This window comes from Gnatocerus cornutus, chromosome 10 (genome assembly GCF_029298725.1).
Source record: "Gnatocerus cornutus isolate USDA-ARS CGAHR chromosome 10, icGnaCorn1.1, whole genome shotgun sequence".
Taxonomy (NCBI): Eukaryota; Metazoa; Arthropoda; class Insecta; order Coleoptera; family Tenebrionidae; genus Gnatocerus; species Gnatocerus cornutus.
The window spans coordinates 6344599-6365784 of record NC_142242.1 but is presented as its reverse complement, the minus strand read 5'-3'; the positions used below and the strand labels follow the sequence as shown (position 1 = coordinate 6365784).

Sequence of the window (21186 nt, the reverse complement as noted above, 5' to 3'; positions counted from 1 at the left end):
AAACGAACAGTCGGTATTACAGATTCCGCACGCACGGCTGTTTACTGTTTCAGTCAATGTCATTCTTACAACATAACCCCTCTTTCAGCAACACCCACCGTTCAAAAATGTTCTTATGATGGTTTTTACAAAATACTCCAAACATATCTCTCTGTTCTTTTTCCTGTTACAATGAAAGTTTGTTGAGCTAATTATCGTGCCTTTTAATGAGTGTTGTTAAACGAGTCTTTAATAAGGAAAAAACAAACTTAAAATGGATAGAAAAATGATATATGCCTTCCGAGGGTGGATAGCCTTCGTTGCATTCATGGATCTGGGCACCGCCGTTAGGAGTTATATCGAAAAACGCTCATTTTTGAGTAAAGGTTTCTCAGAAACTGACTTTGTTGATGGTAGGTGGTTCAAAGGGTCTGAGCAAAAGTAATAGAAAGTTTGTAGAGGAATACACTACCTCACGGATATTGGGTGTCTATTCAATTCTCAAAGCGTTAGCTTTAATCCACTGCACCCTTTACATCCACTACAAACCGTAAGTTCCTAAAAAAATGTGTTCAATCTTGATAGGAAGTTGTAGGGTTGTCAGTATGGGAATTTTTTCTCTTCTTGTGACAATCGTGATGTATTTTACAGAAACGTTGTATTTTCGCGCGGCAACTTTAAATTTTTATGTAGTATTTCCCTGTGTTTTAAACTGTGAGTTTGCCTGAGTTGGAAGGTAACAATTTTGTACCAAATTGTTTTAGGTGTCACATTAGGGGGACTCATTTATTTGCCAAAAAGATTGCGAATTTGGGACCCTTCACTTGACTGCGACGACGAGAACGTGCAACTGCTCAAACAAGCGGGGGCCTTGAAACGACGGCGCCATGTTAGAAAAAACAATTAATTTTTCAAATATCTCTGCCAAAGATGAGCTAGTCCTTTTATACTTTTTTTTTTAATTTCTAGAACTTGTTGATGCTTTTGCTGATACTTTTTAGGATTGTTTGTAGAAAACACCAGTTAAAGCGTTAAATGAATAAAGGAATTTTAAAATCTCACTGTGATTATACCTCTAATGTATCATTAATTGAGTGACTGATATTTCAAGCACCTTAATTACGATTACGTAATTCCCACAATGGGCCTCAAACCTTACTGTTGTTAGCAGCATGAAAAGGCAAAAATTTGAGATAATTTAATTTGTCGGGTAACTGATGAAAATCCAACCAATAGGACGACAGTGTGCGATCATACCTGTTAGAAAATCACGCTATTTACTCTCTATCTCTTTCCTTCACGAAATCATCTTGAACCACGTGCGTCTTAGCGCGACTGTATTTCTTACCTGAAAACCTTTCAAACAACTTGGGTTTAGTCTTCTAGGTTTACTTGTTTTAGGATCCCAAACATTTTTTTGTGCAAAACCCAACATGGCCAACACAACGCAACGTAAGTAGACTCTTATCTAGTATTCTAAATGTGCGCGACATTAATTGGCGGGTTTTTTGTATGGCTTACAAAGTCAAGGCCACATTCAAAGGGTTGCCGTTGCCACTAACCCAAAAAAACTATCCCTAAAGCGTGGTAGCCGCAACACGTGTTCGCCGATTTTTTTTTTCAATTTCTCCGAAGAGTTTTGAACATAGATTTGAATATTTTTTGAAACGGAAACAAAGTCACCCTTCGAAGCAGGAAAAGGTTAAATAAAATTCGTGATAAAACTGATAAATGTCGATTAAAAAGTGCATTTCATTGTGCGTAGTCATCGAAAACCGCAATCATTTTTTGAAGTGTAATTGTTTCGGCCGTGGCTTAGGCAACCACCAATTTGTTTAAATAATGATAGTAATACACCCACGACCAATTTAATTTTTAAACTTCAATTGCAATTGAAGCGTGAATACTCAGTGTCAAAGTCACCTTATCATTGTTGTACCGAGAAATAGAAAACAATCGTTTATTAAATCAGATGAGCAGGAAATTATATAATTTTACATTCCGCGATCCGAAAGGTTTTGCCATTAAACAGAAAAATGGCAGTTTTGTTCATTACAACAGTAATTCTTGAATTGATAATATGAAAATTCAAAATTTAGCTTGAGGATTATAAAAATTTATATTTAATCCATTATCTATGATTAAAAATTTGGTAATACTGCTTAATACTATTAAAGTGGAGCGTTGTATGAAAATGCTCAGGAAATTGGCAGCTGAAGCACAACAGATCAATAATTTAATATTTACAAAGTAACGCTTTATGACCTGTGTCAAATCTAGTAATTAGTCAAATTCTAGGAACATTTCCATGATGTAAATATCTCCAAATCTACTGATTACTTCACACGTAACGATTTTATCATTTTATCAAAATCAAAAGTACCATCGATTTATTTATATGTTTAATTACTTATAGTAAATTTGACCATGGATATAATTTTTATCTATTATCCTCTTTACTTCATCAATTTAATGTAAATATTTAGTACATAATAAAGGAAAATCAATTAGAGCTGGAATGTTTTGAAACGGTTATTGTTGTTATTATTGTTAATTTTCATATTTTTATCGGTCACTGTTTATTGTTTTTATTGTGACTCATTTATTTTGATTCTAAATCAATTATTTTTCGTCCATTTCCGACAACAAAGAAAATGTTGCTGATTTTCTTATCGACGCATTTATTATAGGAATTTAAATTAATCTACGATGACGTAATGATAATGACTACCATATGCACTTCCATCAGTTTCCAACGACGCAATTCTGTTTTTATTTTCTTACTTTAGTGTTTTTCTTATAATACAAATTTATAGCGACAATGTTGGTTTCCGACACATAATCGATACCGTAAAGTTGCTATTAATACTTAATTACATCGTGTCGTTATTAGTTTATTAGGTTTTTCCAGTAGTCATATTAGAGAAATAGAGTTAATTCTTGGCTCAAGTTAGCCCATAATTTCCCATTTAATAGTCTAGAAATGAGCAATGGCGGGAAATTTTATAAATAGTCGCAATAAACATTATTTTAACAACCTTGAAAAAGTGTGTTATTGAAATACGAATGAAAGTCATCTAATCGTGTATTTAACTTAGTCTGTTATTTATCTGACCACGGTGTGATCATGCCTTTGCTAAAAATAGACGATGAGGGTAAATTAGTGGTAAGTTTAGGGTGGATTTTAGTCTTTTTGTTACAGATGGAGCAACCTCGGAAATGTGTTTGGCTTTATACAGAAAATCACTCAAATCCAAAGAAATGGATCATGACGGGACTCATTTCGATGGACAGTACCCACACGTTTTTATAACTTTGGGCGCATCTGTAAGTTTTAACACAATTGGTACCTATTTTATTATAACACATATATACAGGGTGATCTAGCTAGAAAAAAAATTTACCCTACTTTGTGGTGGTTGTATAGAGACAACCTACTTCCAGCCAACACGGTTTTTTATGGATACGCCAGAAGCAAGACTTCTGTTCAAGAAATAAAGGAAAAATGTAAACCGTACATGAAGGTATAGTTAAGATGTGGGTGACTCATCAATTGACCTTGGTTTTAAAGGTGAAACCCGCTGAAGAAGAGCGGTACCAACAGTTCTGGAATTTGAACCATTATATTTCTGGTACTTATGACTCAAGGACTAATTTTGAGCATCTCAATCAAGAGCTTAGTACCTCTGAAAAGGGCCCGGTGGCTAATAGGTTGTTTTATTTAGCTCTCCCGCCGTCAGTATTTGAATCTGTGACTGTTCACATCAGAAATTCTTGCATGGCACCCAAGTAAGTCGGAAAGTGTCGCTCGACCTTGTAATACTTTTGGTTTCAGAGGATGGACAAGGATCATTATAGAGAAACCTTTCGGTCGCGATTCGGCCACTTCGCAAAAACTTTCAGATCACTTGGCCTCTTTATTCACTGAGCAACAGCTCTACCGCATTGACCATTATCTAGGAAAGGAAATGGTACAAAACCTCATGACACTTAGGTACAACATTTTGTAGTTTTTCGTCGCGTCTTATAAGAGTTTCTAGGTTTGGCAATCGCATTTTTAATCCAACATGGAACCGAGATAATATCGCCTCGGTCCAAATTAGCTTCAAAGAGCCCTTCGGCACCCAAGGTCGCGGCGGGTACTTCGATGAATTTGGTATTATTAGAGATATTATGCAAAATCATCTCCTTCAAATCCTCACTCTCGTGGCGATGGAAAAACCCGCATCCGTCCACCCCGATGATATCAGAAATGAAAAAGTGAAGGTTTTGAGGTGCATCAAAGCCATAGATCGCAAAGACGTCGTTCTTGGGCAGTACGCGGGGAATCCCCAGGGTGAAGGCGAGGCACGAATGGGTTACCTCGACGACCCTACAGTACCTAAAGGCTCAGTCACTCCAACGTACGCCCTTGCTGCTTTACACATCAATAACGAACGATGGGACGGAGTCCCTTTTATTCTTAAATGCGGAAAAGCACTAAACGAACGGAAGGCAGAAGTGCGCATCCAATTCAAAGATGTCCCTGGAGACATTTTCGATGGGAAACCGAAACGTAACGAATTGGTCATCAGGGTACAACCCGGTGAAGCACTTTATGTAAAATTGATGGTGAAGACACCAGGAATGGCCTTTGATATGGAAGAAACGGAGCTAGATCTCACATATGGGCACAGATATGCTGTATGTTACTTTTATTTTTATCTAATTTAAACTAATTCGTTATTATTAGAACGTCAAACTACCTGATGCTTATGAGAGATTGATTTTGGACGTCTTCTGCGGTTCGCAAATGCATTTCGTGCGTTCTGATGAACTGAGCGAGGCCTGGAGGATTTTCACACCGCTTCTGCACAAAATTGAAAGTGAAAAGATTAAACCTATTCCTTACTTGTAAGTGACATGTTTGTTTATAATTCCCTTTTTTATGTCGTTTATGTCTTCAGATATGGAAGCCGTGGTCCGAAAGAAGCGGACGAAATGTTAATAAATAACAATTTCACATACACGGGATCGTACAAATGGGCCGCACCAAAAATGTAAACTCCATGACATGTCAAACTGCATTCCACTTAATTATAATGGTTATGGCACAATTTTAATTTTTTAAACTTTTAACTTATGACAATAAAATGGTATTTTTACGCTGAAGTAATTTATTCAATTTCCAACGTGGTTTACGATCTATATACATTTTATACAATTAATAAATAACACTTCAACTGAAGACATTCTGGAAAACAAAAAGAAAAACAGCATTAAAAAAAAGTTCAACAAAAAACACAACTTACAGAGTTGTTAGACTTGCAGCAAAAAAGTTAGTATTGTTAGAGTTAAAAGTTAGCTAAAGCAACAACACAGTAAAATAAAAAAAAAATTACCAAGGTCTGATATCAGACTGTAAAATGTGATCAATAATTCTTTGAACGACGTCGGTGCTTTTGGCGGAGCCCCCAAGATCTGGAAAAGACAACTAAGTACTTCATTCATCCGAAATTGAATTTTTACCAGGCGTGTGAATCTTGTCTTCACAAACGGTTTTCTCAAGAGCGCGTTGTATAAGTTCAGCATGTTGGGTGTGACCTAAATGCTTTAACATGGCAATTGAGGCACTCAACATAGCAATGGGGTTGGCAATGTTCTTGCCTGCAATTGCAGTGCCTGTGTTACGAGTGCCTGGCTCAAAAACAGCATACTAAAATAAAATAATGAAGTGATGAGGGTGTTACTTAATACATCTTACATGATCGCCGTAATTTTTTCCCGACAGGAGTCCTGCGCCCCCTATCAAACCACACACAACATTTGATACTATACTACCATAGAGATTCGTCATAATCATGACATCAAATTGATGAGGTTTGGACACTAACTGCATACAACAGTTGTCAATAATCATGTCATTGTGTTCAATTTCAGGATACTCCTCAGCTATCCTTTTTGAAGTGTCCAAAAACAAACCATCAGAGAGTTTCCTGAAAAACCTTATGAGTCTGTTTTAAGCAAAATTCAAGTATTACATAATATTGGCTTTGTGGATGGTTGTGACCTTTTTCCTGCCATTTTTCTTGGCATATTCGAACGCGAATCTCGCGACTCTGTCTGAATTTGACTTTGTAACAACTTTCATGCTCTCAACGACCCCATCAACACTCTAAAAAAAATGGTAAAATATGATGACCGTCTTTTTGACTTATTTACCTCATGCTCTAACATGGCATATTCTCCTTCAGTGTTCTGTCTTATGATAACAATATCTATACCTTTCTGGCGTGCAAGGACTCCAGGGTATGACTTACAGTGAAGAACATTAACAAATAAATCTAATTCATTTCTGATCGCAACATTTCTTGAAACAATACTGGCGCTTTCACTTTTGGTCTCAATATTACCTGAAGGAAGTCTTAAGACTGTGTACACCATTTAAGATCAAACTTACCCTTAATTGCAACCCCATTGCGCTTAATTGAAGTTATAGCATACTCCAAGTCTGAATTTTCATCACCAATGTCAACAACTTCAAAATCAACAGGAGCTCCAGCATATTTGAACACTTCTCGAACATATGCCATCAATTCAGGGCCGATTCCACCTCCTGGTAACATAGTAACCGCATGACGGCCCCCATATAACGCCACAGGAATAACATCCTAAAACAGAGTCTAAAGGAACTTTAACACAAAATATTAGATAAACTTACAAGCTTCTTAATCAAGGGCGTTTTGTGCTGAATTTCAAAAGCTGACAACGTTGACTGACTCTAAAAATTGAATAAATAAAATTAGTTTATAGGTTATGCAACAAGGTGCTTACTTACTCTAAACAGGACTTTCCCAAGCTCTAATGGCTTTTTTAATAACACTCGTGATGCCATTATGACCACAAATTACAAAAATACTTGAAAATAATACTAGGACTTAATTATTTATATATTTTCGTGTCTACCGATGACTTAAAATGGCGCATTAGCAGTTTGACCACTTTGACATTTAATGACTTTTAAAGTGACGTTTGACCCAGTGGCGGCGCAGGTATGCGAGCTACGGGTAGAATAACGTTTGGTTTTTAGGACTAAAAATGTAAAATATAGAAGCTCTCGCCACGTGAGTTTTACAAATCGAAAATATTTCTTTTAGTTCCATTTTTCAGTGGTCTGCGTTTTGGTCGAAATTTGTAAAAGAAATTTTTTGAAAAATGTTTTTTTAAGGCATTTAAGATAAATAAAAATGGACATAACTAAAAGACTTTATTTTAAATCATTATCTATGTATATAAAAATCTCAGATTGGGGTACCCGTCAGATTGTTGTGATCCTTCTAAATTTTAAAACTTTCAAAAATTGTTTAAAGTAACAGGTAAACACGAGTAATAATAATTTAATTCCATACAAAAATGAAAGTATCCAAATTTTGAAGTTTACGAATACTAATGACTAATAACCGATTCTTATCAAAATAGTCATTAAAGTTAGATTAAATGTTATGAATAGGGTTCGGATTTTCTTAGTTTTGTTTTTATCTGATAATATAAATGTTATGAAACAATGGCAAGTGGATTAGAAATGGTTATGTTGGAACAGATTGTAAAAAACGGATTTGATAAAGTTGTAAGTTTTGTAGATTATCAGCGTAAGTGCAATGTTTTACAGTCGCAATTACATTGGCTGGCATAACTTTCGAGGAAGTCATTGACCCTTATTTGTTGAGTCAAGGACGAATAAACGTACATAATTGTTACAAATAGGGAATGGGAATGGCGACGTGCAAAAAGTGTTAATTTAATGCACTCAGAACTGAAGTGTTAGTGATCTGTGAATTTTAATTGATATTAATGAGCATAAAATAATGTTTGTTTTAAAATTGAAATAAGCGGTTTTTGGGGGACCAATAGCGTGAGTTAAAAAATGTGGCGAGTAGATCCGGGGTTAGCCGAGTAAGTTCGGTCCAGAGTGTGGTGGCGCCACCAATTGGCAGGACTCGGTGGCTGATTGGAAATATGGCTGTAAAATAACCAAAATCTCTTTGTTATAGTTAAAATGTTTTTGTAATAAAGTTGAACGGGACAAGGGAAAGCGGGTGCCTGGATCGGTGGTGAAACATGTGTATGAGGGTTCTGTGCGGGTTCTGAAGGTTCGATCGCAGTGGTGCGTGAATGTGTTCAGCTCTCGCTCTAATGGTTGGCCATCAACCTCTGGGTTGTCGGAAATGCGCTAGAGATGTCTAGCGCCGCAGTGGCCAACTCCGTGAAGATGCCGATGTCCCGCACCCAGCTGTTCTCCGTGTCGTCGCATTCATACCTACCCGAGGGGGGTTCACTGCCGCCTTTGAAGCCGGCGGCCAAGGAGCAGAGCCCCCCCGCCACCACGACCGCGTCCGGGGGGCTGCCGGACCTGCAGGTGGTAGGCTCTTGTGCTTTACAGTGCATGCAGCCCCACGTGTTGCGTCCCTCCAAAGGCTCTCCGGGACCGCCGTCGGAGAAGCACAAAACCATGGTGGCCACCCCCGACCAGGTCATGAAGCTCTATATGAACAAGCTCACTCCTTACGAGCACCACGAGATTTTCAACTTTTCACAGATATATTTCATTGGAGCCAACGCGAAGAAGCGCCCCGGCATCATTGGCAACCCCAACAACTGCGAATACGACAACGACCAGGGCTCCTATTTGCACATTCCCCATGACCATGTTGCATACCGGTACGAAGTTCTCAAGGTCATTGGTAAAGGTTCCTTTGGCCAGGTGGTGAAGGCCTATGATCACAAGAACCACATGCATGTGGCTCTCAAAATGGTGCGCAACGAGAAGCGGTTTCATCGTCAAGCACAGGAGGAGGTGCGCATCCTGGAACACCTGCGGAAGCAGGATAAAGACAACACTATGAATATTATACATATGCTGGACTCCTTCACTTTTCGGAATCACATGTGCATCACCTTTGAACTCTTGTCCATCAATCTCTATGAACTTATCAAGAAAAACAAGTTTCAGGGCTTTAGTCTACAGCTAGTACGCAAATTTAGTCACTCGCTGCTGCAATGTCTTGATGCTCTAAATAGGAACAAAATTATCCACTGCGATATGAAACCTGAAAATGTCCTTCTTAAGCAACAAGGCCGAAGTGGACTCAAGGTCAGTTTTATCTCCCATATTAAACCCCAATTTTCCTATTATTTTTACAACGCTCAGTAAAAATTTGCAGAACACAAAAACCAATTTCGGTGTCTATTGAACGAACAATTATCGATTTCATGTTTTAAGTTGGTAAATTGATAGTAACTGTTTCATATTTGAATCACAAATTTCTACCTTTATCTTCAAAGATTTAAAAAGTTGTTGCAGCTACCAAGATGTCAAAAAATGCAGAGCCTTTCACGGTCATTTTCGATTTTGTCATTGTTGTAATTGCGAAACAATTTTCTCATAATAGGTGATACTATTGAAAAGAAACGTTCAACAATAAAAATGACACAGTATTTAATTATAAGATTTGTAATTGAATTTTTTATATTTCGCGCTACTCCGTTCCCACGTTTCGATTTATTTTTAGAATTCGGATGGCTGACCTGAAAAATAAAGGACAGATACAGGACAGTTGTAAGGCTTCCCATTTCGGTTATATTCACAAATTTCACACATCGCCGCTTTTTTCAGTCGTCAAAAAAACACCCTGCATTGTTTCATCCTATTGTTTGTAAATTCTGCAATAAATTTCCCTGTTAGCTAACACATGATTGCCTAATCGATGTTTATAGATTAGATCCAATAAATCGTAAACAAAAAAAATGATGTGGAGTTATTGATTACGTACACACGCTATTTTGGTTCACAACGCTCACATTTTAATGTTTTCATTAAAACAATCAGACTTGGGAAGTTTGTTAATTAAACTTCATCAAAGTGTGGTGACATTGATATATTTCTGAAAAACAAACATTGTCATAAGTTCATAACGTGTCTGCAAAATATAAAAATGTAATTTGCATCACAATTGTTCTGGAAAAGTGTTCGTTGTCGAGAGATCGATAAAAATTGTGATGAGAAATTGGTGCACAACTAGTTGGTCAACCAGATCGTCACGTTCTATTCTTAATTAATGTACATATTGGCAAGTTTTTATTGATTATCAATATCATTATCATATTTCAGTTTTCATTTTAAGCATAAATATTTGTTTAATTTTTTATAGTTAATTGCGAAAGTATACTAAAAAAAGACAGGTGATACAGTGCGACAGAAAAGTACAGTAGAACCTCCCAGCAAGGTTTTTGCTAACATACGAATTTTGTTTTAGGTAATAGATTTTGGTTCCTCCTGCTACGAACAAAACCGTGTCTACACTTACATACAATCACGTTTTTATCGTGCTCCTGAAGTGATCCTTGGTGCGAAGTATGGAATGCCCATCGACATGTGGTCATTGGGTTGCATCCTCGCTGAGCTGCTTACAGGATTTCCTTTGCTTCCCGGCGAAGACGAAGCCGACCAATTAGCCTGTATAATGGAACTGTTGGGCATGCCTCCTCAGAAGCTATTGGACCAATCCAAACGCGCCAAAAACTTCATCAGCTCGAAGGGTATCCCCCGGTACTGCACGTGCTCTACGATGCCAGATGGCAAAGTGATATTAAGCGCGGGTATCAGCCGACGCGGCAAACCTAGAGGTCCTCCGGGTTCAAAAGACCTGAAAAGAGCGCTCAAAGGGTGCGACGACCCTCTTTTCCTAGACTTCATTCAAAGGTGTCTACATTGGGATCCGGAGGTACGAATGACACCTAGTGCGGCGTTACGTCATGCGTGGTTACGTCGAAGGTTGCCGCGTCCGCCGAACGAAAAAGCAGAGCAGCCCTCCGGTGCTAGGTCTACGCCTACGGGGGTGCGCACCCCAAAGAGTAACACTCTCACTAGCAGCAACAAGGTCCGCGTACAACTCAGTGAAGAACGTTCGGCAACACTGCATTCAGGCAAACTACCACCAGTCACGTAGCCAAGCCCTTTAGGTTAGTTAGAATCATATCGCGAAATGCGTTATTGTGATTGCATATGTCAGCGACGCTGCCAATTCGGACTGTGAGACTGTGGAATGTGTACATTCCGCCGTGTCAATTCCTCCATCTCATATTCGTTATGTTCGTGTCATGTTATTTATTTATTGTCATCGTGCTCATGCTCCAATTAGACTTGTGCAATACCTAACATTCGTGCCTCAGAGGTGGCGTGGGCGTGGTTTCGACACACCATTGGTTCTCACATCGCTTACCCCTCGTTCCACCGAGGCAGTTCAAGATCATCACTCGTATTTATTCACTTTTTTAATTTATTTATGTTTTATTCGACCACGTGATTAATTGATTTTAATAAAGTATTTTATCACTTGAGAACTGTGCGTAACACAATATATCAAAACTTTTTTTATGTATCTGGAAGCATGTACATATAAGAAATAAATTATTGAACGTGTTGTAAATTTAAATAAACATAGAGTCACTTATTTGATCATTTCTCAAGACTTTGACTGCTTAATTGACTTGTTCCTCGTTTAAGCTAAATAGGCAATATGATTTATGAAATGAAGAGTAAAGTGAAATGGAGATTTTTTGAGATTGAGGGTTACGTTAGGCTAATTTAACGAGCTTGGCGTTTTTTCGATGAGAATACGGTACCCAGACGCGGAAACTTCCGAATCATGACCTTATGTTAACTGATATTTTGTTGCTATTTGCTCAATTTTTTTTCGCATTTACTGAGTCTAATTTGGAAGTTGCAGACCAAAATAATCACTATTTGAGCATGTGAGATGACTGTTTCAGGGTTTAACTAAGTAGTTTGTTTTGTTTTGAGCACAACGACGTTTATGATCTGTCAGAAAGGCCTTTCTTTAGGTTTTTTTTATAAACTAAATCAAGACAAAGAGCTTAATTATTTTTTCGATCGGATAAACTGCTTGTCGTCTGTACAATGTTGGGTACATTTAAACCGTCAAGTGATACGTAGTTTGTATGAATTTAGACATTTTTGTACCAAAATGTTGTAAAACGCTTGCCTGATTGTTATTTAAATTATGTAAAGGTCCTTGAATTGCTGTGATTGAATTTAAGGACTATAGATTAATGATATAAGCTCGGTAATGTAGAATAATATTAACAAAAGAACAAATTGTCGGTGGATGATGTGGCAGGTCTTTCATTTCTCAGTCTTTTTTATGATTTGAAGAACTTGTCTCATTGTTAGCTGATTGTGTACAGATAGTGCCTATAGCAATGAAACTAGACGTCTTAAGTTGCACTTGTAAGTAGACTTTACTGTACATATTAATTTTTAAGGATTGATTGTTTGACTGTCAGCGTAGACGAAGATCCTCCAATAAGTTACAAAAAAAAGCGAATCTGTCAGCAGTTTAACACTTTGAATTAGTTCCCACGTCCATAAATTTAAGTATATAAACACGTTTTGTTGTTTGATTTGAAAGATAACGCACATTTGTTTGTCCATTTTACTGATTTTTTTATGTAATTTATTGCCACACATTATCGCACCATACTTTGGGAAGATTCCTATCAACATATTCAGTTACCAACAAAATGACAATGTATCATAATTGTATAAAGAAGTTAAGTTCTAAAAGCTTCATATTTTTTCATATTTTTATACAAAAGCGAGAATCTTAAAACGCACATTTGCATTATATATAATGTGATTTATTATTAATTAAATTAAAATAGTTTATCATTGTGTGATATCAATTTGACTGACCGTCTCAAGTACGAATTACACTGTGAGGCGTTTGTTGTTGCTTAAGTCACAAATTTGTACCAAATAGAAAATGTGATGCTAACAGCAATAAGTTTCCCGCTGATCAACTCTGAATATGGTCTGACCCGAAAGTCTTTGGTGCGGTAATTCACAATTAATATAGTTTTTTTACTTAATGATTTTAGTTAAATAAATTCCTGAGTAAATAGAGTAGTTAGTGTAAGTTGTTGTAGGGGCCCGTTGTGCTCACTTGTACATACAGACATGGCCCCTGACTGCTGCAAAGGGCTTGATCTCTTTAATGTTACTTATTTTATGTAGAAGCTCGGCGATAGTTCGTGCTCAGGCCTTATTGAACTGTAACTTGTTCCAGTGTAATTATTGTTCATGTTCTGGTGCAAATGCGAGCACCCTATTGTGTTCTTTTATTTTAACTACACAAATCTTGCATTTTATTTTACTTCTCAAGTACACATAACTTATAACTTGCTAACTAACCATTCAATTTAGAAAAGATGTGATTGTATGTAATTTAAGTCATGTTTATATATCATTAACTAATAGGATTTAAATAAATCTTTCTTTATTATCTGGTTTTTATTGTCCTCGAACTGATAAGAATTTCACAATTACTTGCAGTTTTTTACAGTAAACGCAGCGAAATTTGATCATTTCCGAATTTATACTCTTTGGGTCAATGATGGTAAGTTTGGTAGTTTTTGTTGGTTGGTCGCCCAAAACTCCCTGACAGGCTAAGCCGATCAAAACATAACCTAACATTTACGTGTATGCTACATGTACAATTTTCCCATTCTGTTAATGTATATTCTGTTAAATATTTTTAGGAGTAGGTAAAATATTCTCTAAGGTTGTGTGTCCCAAATCTGTTTTCTCTTCCAGTAGGTGCATTTCTGTTTGTACAAAGAGAAATATGTCTTTCAAGTATCCAGAAGCTCGCCGAGACGAAACCGTAAAAGACAACTATTTCGGCGTTGAAGTAACTAAGACAGTCTCCACGACTCCTTTTTATTCCTATTCTTCTAGATAAGTGATCCCTATAGATGGTTGGAGGATCCAGATGCTCCAGAGACTCAGAAGTTTGTGGACGCCCAGAACGCTATCACTCGACCGTATTTAGATGGTTGTGTCTTCAAAGAAAACATCAAAAATAAAATTACCGAATTATGGAATTACACCAAGTATTCCACGCCATTTAGACATGGAAGTAGATATTATCAGTACAGGAACACAGGTACGCATCACCAAAGTTAAGATAAAATTTGAGCTTGAGAACTTCACAGGTCTTCAAAACCAAAGTGTTATTTACGTCCAAGAAAACCTGAACGCTGACGCCAATATTTTCCTTGATCCTAATACTTTGTCAGAAGATGGAACTGTAGCTCTCTCAGGAACTGCATTTTCTGAAGATGGTAAAACTTTTGCGTATGGTTTGAGCAGTAGCGGCTCTGACTGGCTCGAAATCAAATTCAAAGATGTGGAAACTGGGAAAGACTATGATGAAATATTGAAGAAAGTCAAGTTTTCACCAATGATGTGGATGCATGATAACAAAGGCTTTTTCTATGGGGTGAGACTCACAAGCAACCCTTTCCTTGCTGAATAATACTTTGCAGGCTTATATGGATCAAATGGGGAAAGCCGACGGTTCCGAAACGAAATCCAACGAAAATCAGAAGTTGTATTACCATAAACTTGGAACTGATCAATCCCAGGATATTGTGGTTGTGGAGTTTGATGATCCACAACTACGAATGTAAGTCGTGTATTTTTTTTAGTAGTTGTGCAAGCGGTTTTTTCAGTGGGGCTCATGTGAGCCATTGCGGTAATTATCTCGTGATAACAGGAACAAAAGGCTGCAAAAACAACTTGCTATATTTTGCCAAATTCAATTCGGAAGAAATCAAAGGAAAACTGAAACTCACGGAAGTGGTCACCGAATTTGTGGCCGATTTTGAGGTATCCACAGTTTCCCTTTTTTTCCCCTTTAGTATTAAAATTACTCTTTCAGTATATCACCAATGAAGACAACATCTTCTATTTTTACACGAACAAAAATGCATCGAACTACCGAATCGTGAGCATCGACTTTGCAAATCCTGTGGAATCCGAGTGGAAAGATCTCATCCCTGAACACCCGAAAGATGTCTTAGATTGGGCCCATGCGATCAACAACAATATGCTGGTAGTCTGCTACCTTCAGGATGTCAAAGTACGAACTGTTCAGATCCTCAAGACTTTTAATTTAATTGTAATTCTAGAATATTATGCATCTGTATGATTTATCTACCGGGAAGAAACTCCACGATTTTACGTTGGACGTAGGAACTATTTCTGCCATTTCTGGAAAAAAATACCACAAACAAATGTTCTTCAGTTTCTGCTCATTCCTTACGCCAAATATAATCTTCAAGGTTGATTTCGATGACAATGGTGCTGTTAAAGAATCAGTAAGATTGTTTATATAAAATCGTGACAAATATGAAGGAGTTTTTTTAGTTGTTTCATGAGACCAAAGTCGGAAATTTCGAACCCTCGAAGTACGAAACTAAGCAAGTGTTCTATAAAAGTAAAGACGGGACTAAAATCCCCATGTTTATTATCAACAAAAAGGGACAACCCAACGATGGAAGCCGTCCATGCCTCCTTTACGGCTACGGAGGTTTTAACGTGAATTTAACACCGTCTTTTGGTGTGTCGCGTTTGGTGTTCATCGAGAACTTCGACGGCGTCTACGCCTTGGCCAATATTCGCGGAGGAGGGTAATTAAACTATTATTTATAAAAATTGCTCTACGTTGTTGAATTGTGTAGGGAATACGGCGACAACTGGCACAACGGCGGGCGCTTCGGCAAAAAGCAGAACTGTTTTGACGACTTCCAACACGCTGCGAAATATCTCGTGGAAAACAAATTCACAAGTGTGGAAAAGCTCATAATTCAAGGAGGCTCAAATGGAGGACTCCTCGTAGCTGCTTGTATTAACCAAGCGCCAAGTCTCTTCGGAGCTGCGATTTGTCAAGTGGGGTAAGTCAGGTCAAATGATAAGAGTATTCCTACTGAATCAGAGTTTTGGATATGTTGCGTTTCCACAAGTTCACCATTGGCTACGCTTGGAAGTCCGATTATGGATGTTCTGAAGAACAAGAACAGTTCGAGTATTTATACAGATATTCGCCGTTACACAACATCAACATCCCTAAGAACGGTGGACAGTATCCGGCAACTCTTCTTATGACTGCTGACCATGATGACCGCGTTGTACCTTTACATTCGTTGAAGTTTATTGCTGAACTACAACACCAGATTGGGGGTGTTCCAGCGCAGAAGAATCCACTCATGATTCGGATAGAAACTAGAGCTGGACATGGAAAGGGAAAACCTACGTCGAAAGTGGTATGTACAAGAAAAACTATTTGAAAAACCGAATGCTAACTCTTCTTTTGTAGATTGAAGAAGTAACAGACACGTTCTGCTTCATCTCCCGGGCTTTGAACCTCACTTTCCTTTCCTAAGGACCGGAATTACATCGATTTGTTCATTTAACTTAATTTTGTTTTAATTTTAGCATTGTATTCAGGAAAGTCGTTTGTATATTGCTATATTATAAAATGTTGCCATTTTTACCTAAATGGAAAGCTTTGTTACCATTTTGTGTTGTTACAAAAACGTCTTGACATCTTGTTTTGATAACAATAAATACCTACTTGTGCAAAATTTGTTTCCTTTCAATAAAGAAGAAAAAAGTTGTTACAAAACGTTTATTTAAGAAAAGAACGAACGAACAATTATTAAAGCAAAGAACGAACGAACAATTATTAAAGTAAAGAACGAACCAACAATTATTAAAGTAAAGAACGAACAAACAATTATTAAAGTAAAGAACGAACAAACAATTATTAAACTAAAGAACGAACAAACAATTATTAAACTAAAGAACGAACAAACAATATTAAAGATAAGAACAGTAACTCAAAACAAAGAACAAACAAAATGATTAAATATATGAAAAACTATCAAAAATTAGTCCATTTCCAGACTAGAATCACAAGGTTAGACTAGATGTTAATTGGAACTGTTAAAAGCGTTGATTTCATCTTGAACATACTGATTATCATCAATTCTTGTGGCATCGAGTTTCTTGGAAAGCTCTTGAGAATACACGTCTTCAGTAAAATTCTCCACATGCTTTAACAATACGGGAACATTTGGCAAGGTATTGTTAACAGCAAAGATTTCATAATACTGTTTGAAATGTTTGGTCACATTTCTGATTGTCTTGATTGCCTCTTTGGAGAACCTTTGGTAAAGATCTCTCGGCATTACAATCGGGTCTCCCAAAAGAGCCTTCGCGCAAATACCCATTCCGTAACTGGTAGTGGTCAAATTATAACCTCCTTCAAGAGCAATTATCATCTTTCCTTCAGCCAAGGGTTTGAGCATTGCAATCATGTGACCGAAGGTTTCAGGGTTTACTGCGTAACCTCCAAGAGGATCGTTGATCCCCGCGTCAAATCCAGCCGAAACCAAAACAACTTGAGGGCCGTAGGAGTAAGCCGCCGGCAAAATGATGTTATGGAAAACGGCAATGTACTCAGTGTCGCTCATTTTGTCCTAAAAAAATATGAATGAACCAACCATGGATATGACAATGTGACTAGATTGTACCTTGTTGAAGGGTATGTTGATATTGAACCCTTTTCCGGCACCGTGTCCATCGTAGGTGTAATTCCTCGGAGAGTTTGCAGGGAAAAACTTCCCGTCGTCGTCACGATGTATACTAATATACATGACGTGGGGGTTGGTATAAAACAGGCTTTGAGTCCCATTTCCGTGATGGATATCAAAATCGACAATCAAGATGCTAAAATTCAATAAATTATCTTTAATTATGAGCACCGCATTTCTTACCGTTGAAAGTCGTATTTAATATGGAAGTAGTTAGCTGCAACGGCAACATTATTCAGAAAACAGAAACCTTGCGGTTTATCATATTCTGCATGGTGGCCCGGTGGACGGATTAAAGCAATCCCAGAACAACCCTTTCCAGCCATGATTTCGTCGATAAGACATAGAAGTCCACTGACTGCGTAGAGGACGGCGCCGGGAGTAAAATCGTTGACATACACGTCTTTTGTCTGCTTGCTTGTAGGGATACTTTCATAGTACCCCGGAGCATGTGGAGAGTACGCCTCGAACTCGCGTTCCACGATCTGTAACAAAAGTATGTACACACCATCTTATTATAATGTGTTAGCTTACCGGAACCAGCTTCATGCGGTTTTCAACACCAAACTCGTCGAATGTCTTGAGTATCGACGTCAGTCGCTCGGGCCTTTCTGGGCGTTCAACATCTCCAACTTGAGGAGTGTGAAGCAACATGGTTTCGTCGAAAGTGTACAAAACCGGGGCACTTACTGGAGCCAAGTACTTTTCGTGCAACGCTGAGTTGAGCTTATCGTAGAACTTATTATCCACAGAAGGATTCTTCGGATAACAGTTACGTGTGGGGAATGGAGGCTTCTCAATTGCTCCAAAGTAGCCAATTTTGTACAAATTTTCTTCGTCATTGGAGTCGGCGGGGCTAAATAGGTCACAAACTTGGAAACATTTCCATTTTCCAAAAAGCGCCCGCTTCACATTTTGAATAGTTTCTCTGACCATGGGGTGCACGCTTCTAATGGGTTCCAAAACAGGGCAGGCACCGCCTAGGAGCGCTTTGAGGGTGCAAGCAGCACCTTCAGCCAACGTCGGCAGGAAATAACCACCCTCTAAAACCACGGCGATTTTCCCCTTGGCCAATCCATGTAGAAGACTCGTGAGGTGAGCGTAAAATCCCGGGGTTACATTCATTTTACCCTAAGAGAAAAGACTGATTAGAATATGTTGAAAAATTACTGAAGAGTTTTGGCAAACCATCCACCTCTCCAACATAACTGTGCCAAAACTCTTCAGTAGTAGTCATTAAAAATAGTAACCTTCTCATCACCCATGCAAGAGTCATAACCGGCAGATACAATAACAAGATCTGGGTTAAACTAAAAAAGAGAAAGAAGTTAATATTTACCTCTGGACAGCCGATTGCTGCGTCATATCCCGCGGACATGATAATGAGATCAGGGTTGAACTAGCAAAAATAATGGGTTAGTGCAATGCGTAAATGCGAAATGTGATTAAAACAAATAAAAACCTCCCAATTACCTCATAGCTAATTGGCAGCAAAAGATTAAAAACGACAGCCAGGTAATCATCGTCAATTAGCCCCGTCGTATTGAGAGGAACATTTACCGTGTACCCAAGTCCATCACCTTGCCCTATAAAATTGAAATTGCTCTCAAGCAAATACGGCCAGAAATTGCCGTGTTCATATCTGTGTATGGAGAAATAAAGCACACTAAAAAACTTTACAATCAACCACAAATACCACCCAACACTCAACTTACTCTTTTCTATCGTAGAACATTTTTTGTGTGCCTTGTCCATGGTGAACATCGATGTCGACAATTAAAATTCTCGAACAAAGTTTGTCGTCCAGTGCAGCCTCAGCTGCAATTGCCACATTATTGAAGTAACAATAGCCATTGTATTCTTCAGCCATGGCGTGGTGACCTGGAGGTCTAACGAAGGCCATACCATTCATGACTTCACCTTTTGCGACGGCGAAGACAAGATTTACGACAGAAGATGCTGCACGGCTGGCGGCTTCAAAAGTGAACTAAAACAATTTTTTCGTAATTTTTATTTCAAGCATTTTTGTTAATGTTTGCGAACACTACTATTCAAAAACAGAAATTTTAACTTATAATTTTCTTTTTGCTCTTAACACATTAAACTACACCAACTGTTACTCGTGAAATTAAGTTTTCTAACATTGAAAGCAAAAATACCAAGTAGTTGGTTTTCGATTTTTTGTAATGCACGGATAATGCGTACCCGGATAATCAAGGTTCTACTGTACTTACGTTATTGAAATAGACAGAGTCGAAGCCTGAGGCTTCTACTTCCAAAGACGGTACATCGTTCAAAATAGACAGCTTTTGCAATCTTTTGAAGTGCTCAGGCGAATGCTTCTTCGAGATACGCTCAAAAATATCATCCCGTAGAATATTCTGTAGGTCTACACAGCGGCCGAGATATTCGTATTCCAAGCATCTAAAAAAATTCAAAGTCAAACAATTAATACAGTAAACCCTCGTTAACACGAACTTGAGAACTATAGTCTCGGCTGTGTGTCATACACTTTCATAACGACGGTTAAAATCGTTTTTTGATCATTTTACAGAAGCGACAAAACGCGTTTAGTTCAAAATAAACCGCTAAAAGTCAATTTTACAAAAAAGGAAAATTTAAATTATTGTTACAACATTGTTTCTATGACAAAACCCTTCATTTTTAAAGAAACATTTAAATGTTTTTCAAACTGGCCCTTACTCTATTTAATTAAATCCATATTAAGCTTAGATCTACTTAATTCTAATTTTTTCAAATTAAAAGTTCATTAGATTATCTTAATAAAAAATCACTTTAAAACACAAAAAAAAATCGAAGTTCTGCACTTTAACCGACGTTATAAAATGAAACTAATAGAAATTTGGAACCGGAATTTGTAGGCTACGCAGACTTTTGTATGAAATAGAGCTCCATATTTCCTAAACTAAGACAGATAGATAGGCAGGTGGCTTTTTGCCTAAGAATCCGCCCTCACATATCCATAATTCAATCGTCAATTTTTTTTGGAAAAACATTTTTACAACTTTACAATCAAAACATATCATTGGCACGTTTGTCTATGTTGTGATGGCCCCAAAATAAAAATTTTATTGATCACATGCACAAATATTTTGTTTGTTAGTCAATTTATTGTGCACAACTTCTTAAAACATTGAAAGCTTGAAGCACTTACGTATGGATTACTCTGTTAAGTCGTTCCGGGTTTTCTGGATGTTCCCGATCCCACTCGCAACGATGAGTGTTTACTGCTGGGTCGTGGACAATCCCCGTGAAGCCTCTTGTGACCAATCTTGATGCCTCCGAATTTTCGTAAGGATCAACGACAATGGTTTCATCGGGATCGGGTTCCTTCTTCTCCTCCATTTCCTTCTTTTTCTTACTTATTACCGACTGTAGGGACTATAAATGTAAATTATGTTGTTTTGTAACCGGCAACGTGAAAACAAACCTGGCGGCTTGGGCCCGGTCCTCTGCCCTTCTTCTTATCCATTTCACGTTCTGAAAATGATTTCTATAAGTTTATCAGTAAATCCAAGTTGAATTCCATAACAAACAGAGTGTTATTGTACTATTTTATCAAGTTATTTGTTTGAATTACCTCACCTGTTGATGTTTACAATTACACCACACCGACGCGGTCTTGTTGCGCTATGAACCGTCTTCTTTACTCTTGCAAATGGCGGATTGTAACGGTTTCTAACGGTCCTC

The 21186-nt window shown here is 37.7% G+C and overlaps 6 protein-coding genes across 14 annotated transcripts; 4 read left to right on the top strand and 2 right to left on the bottom strand.

The window, feature by feature from the left end:
- Nucleotides 1-29: 29 nt before the first annotated feature.
- Nucleotides 30-1040, top strand: LOC148167489 (uncharacterized). The gene is made up of 4 exons (XM_088047364.1): nucleotides 30-392; nucleotides 439-529; nucleotides 575-693; nucleotides 744-1040. The coding sequence occupies exons 1-4, from the start codon at nucleotides 254-256 to the stop codon at nucleotides 884-886; spliced, it is 492 nt and encodes a 163-aa protein (XP_087903490.1). The 5' UTR covers nucleotides 30-253; the 3' UTR covers nucleotides 887-1040.
- Nucleotides 1041-1218: 178 nt separating this feature from the next.
- Nucleotides 1219-5130, top strand: Zw (glucose-6-phosphate 1-dehydrogenase Zw). Of its 2 annotated transcripts, none has more exons than XM_088047359.1 (8): nucleotides 1219-1431; nucleotides 3182-3306; nucleotides 3357-3503; nucleotides 3551-3768; nucleotides 3815-3973; nucleotides 4020-4662; nucleotides 4712-4872; nucleotides 4926-5130. In XM_088047359.1, exons 1-8 carry the CDS (start codon nucleotides 1413-1415, stop codon nucleotides 5020-5022), a joined length of 1569 nt encoding a protein of 522 aa, XP_087903485.1. In that variant the 5' UTR covers nucleotides 1219-1412; the 3' UTR covers nucleotides 5023-5130. The 2 variants fall into 2 exon arrangements, with proteins under 2 accessions (XP_087903485.1, XP_087903484.1); XM_088047358.1 differs by lacking the exon at nucleotides 1219-1431 and adding an exon at nucleotides 2867-3134.
- LOC148167487 (isocitrate dehydrogenase [NAD] subunit gamma, mitochondrial-like) lies at nucleotides 5118-6952 on the bottom strand. Of its 2 annotated transcripts, XM_088047361.1 has the most exons (9): nucleotides 6797-6952; nucleotides 6680-6739; nucleotides 6419-6629; nucleotides 6181-6371; nucleotides 6000-6133; nucleotides 5723-5954; nucleotides 5488-5674; nucleotides 5361-5439; nucleotides 5118-5212 (listed from the first exon to the last, which is right to left on the bottom strand). In XM_088047361.1, coding segments are annotated over exons 1-9 (1152 nt in total). In that variant the 5' UTR covers nucleotides 6854-6952; the 3' UTR covers nucleotides 5118-5211. The 2 variants fall into 2 exon arrangements, with proteins under 2 accessions (XP_087903487.1, XP_087903486.1); XM_088047360.1 differs by lacking the exon at nucleotides 5118-5212 and having other exon boundaries at nucleotides 5357-5439.
- A 981-nt stretch (nucleotides 6953-7933) lies between these two features.
- Nucleotides 7934-10982, top strand: Dyrk3 (Dual-specificity tyrosine phosphorylation-regulated kinase 3). The gene is made up of 2 exons (XM_088047357.1): nucleotides 7934-9109; nucleotides 10272-10982. The coding sequence occupies exons 1-2, from the start codon at nucleotides 8195-8197 to the stop codon at nucleotides 10962-10964; spliced, it is 1608 nt and encodes a 535-aa protein (XP_087903483.1). The 5' UTR covers nucleotides 7934-8194; the 3' UTR covers nucleotides 10965-10982.
- Nucleotides 10983-13334: 2352 nt separating this feature from the next.
- Nucleotides 13335-16464, top strand: LOC148167485 (prolyl endopeptidase). 3 transcript variants are annotated; one of them, XM_088047356.1, is made up of 12 exons: nucleotides 13335-13433; nucleotides 13631-13727; nucleotides 13775-13982; nucleotides 14032-14318; nucleotides 14365-14504; nucleotides 14551-14707; nucleotides 14760-14960; nucleotides 15010-15198; nucleotides 15248-15510; nucleotides 15562-15774; nucleotides 15816-16143; nucleotides 16197-16464. In XM_088047356.1, exons 2-12 carry the CDS (start codon nucleotides 13662-13664, stop codon nucleotides 16260-16262), a joined length of 2118 nt encoding a protein of 705 aa, XP_087903482.1. In that variant the 5' UTR covers nucleotides 13335-13433; nucleotides 13631-13661; the 3' UTR covers nucleotides 16263-16464. The 3 variants fall into 3 exon arrangements, with proteins under 3 accessions (XP_087903482.1, XP_087903479.1, XP_087903480.1); XM_088047353.1 differs by lacking the exon at nucleotides 13335-13433 and adding an exon at nucleotides 13455-13581; XM_088047354.1 differs by lacking the exon at nucleotides 13335-13433 and adding an exon at nucleotides 13458-13577.
- A 188-nt stretch (nucleotides 16465-16652) lies between these two features.
- On the bottom strand, nucleotides 16653-21166 carry HDAC6 (histone deacetylase 6). 5 transcript variants are annotated; one of them, XM_088047147.1, is made up of 11 exons: nucleotides 21077-21165; nucleotides 20927-20976; nucleotides 20651-20877; nucleotides 19710-19899; nucleotides 19191-19462; nucleotides 18949-19141; nucleotides 18815-18874; nucleotides 18010-18606; nucleotides 17659-17960; nucleotides 17416-17611; nucleotides 16653-17361 (listed from the first exon to the last, which is right to left on the bottom strand). In XM_088047147.1, exons 2-11 carry the CDS (start codon nucleotides 20966-20968, stop codon nucleotides 16813-16815), a joined length of 2628 nt encoding a protein of 875 aa, XP_087903273.1. In that variant the 5' UTR covers nucleotides 20969-20976; nucleotides 21077-21165; the 3' UTR covers nucleotides 16653-16812. The 5 variants fall into 5 exon arrangements, with proteins under 5 accessions (XP_087903273.1, XP_087903274.1, XP_087903275.1 ...); XM_088047148.1 differs by lacking the exon at nucleotides 18815-18874 and adding an exon at nucleotides 18726-18785 and having other exon boundaries at nucleotides 16666-17361; nucleotides 21082-21166; XM_088047149.1 differs by having other exon boundaries at nucleotides 16666-17361; nucleotides 20651-20868.
- Nucleotides 21167-21186: the final 20 nt, after the last annotated feature.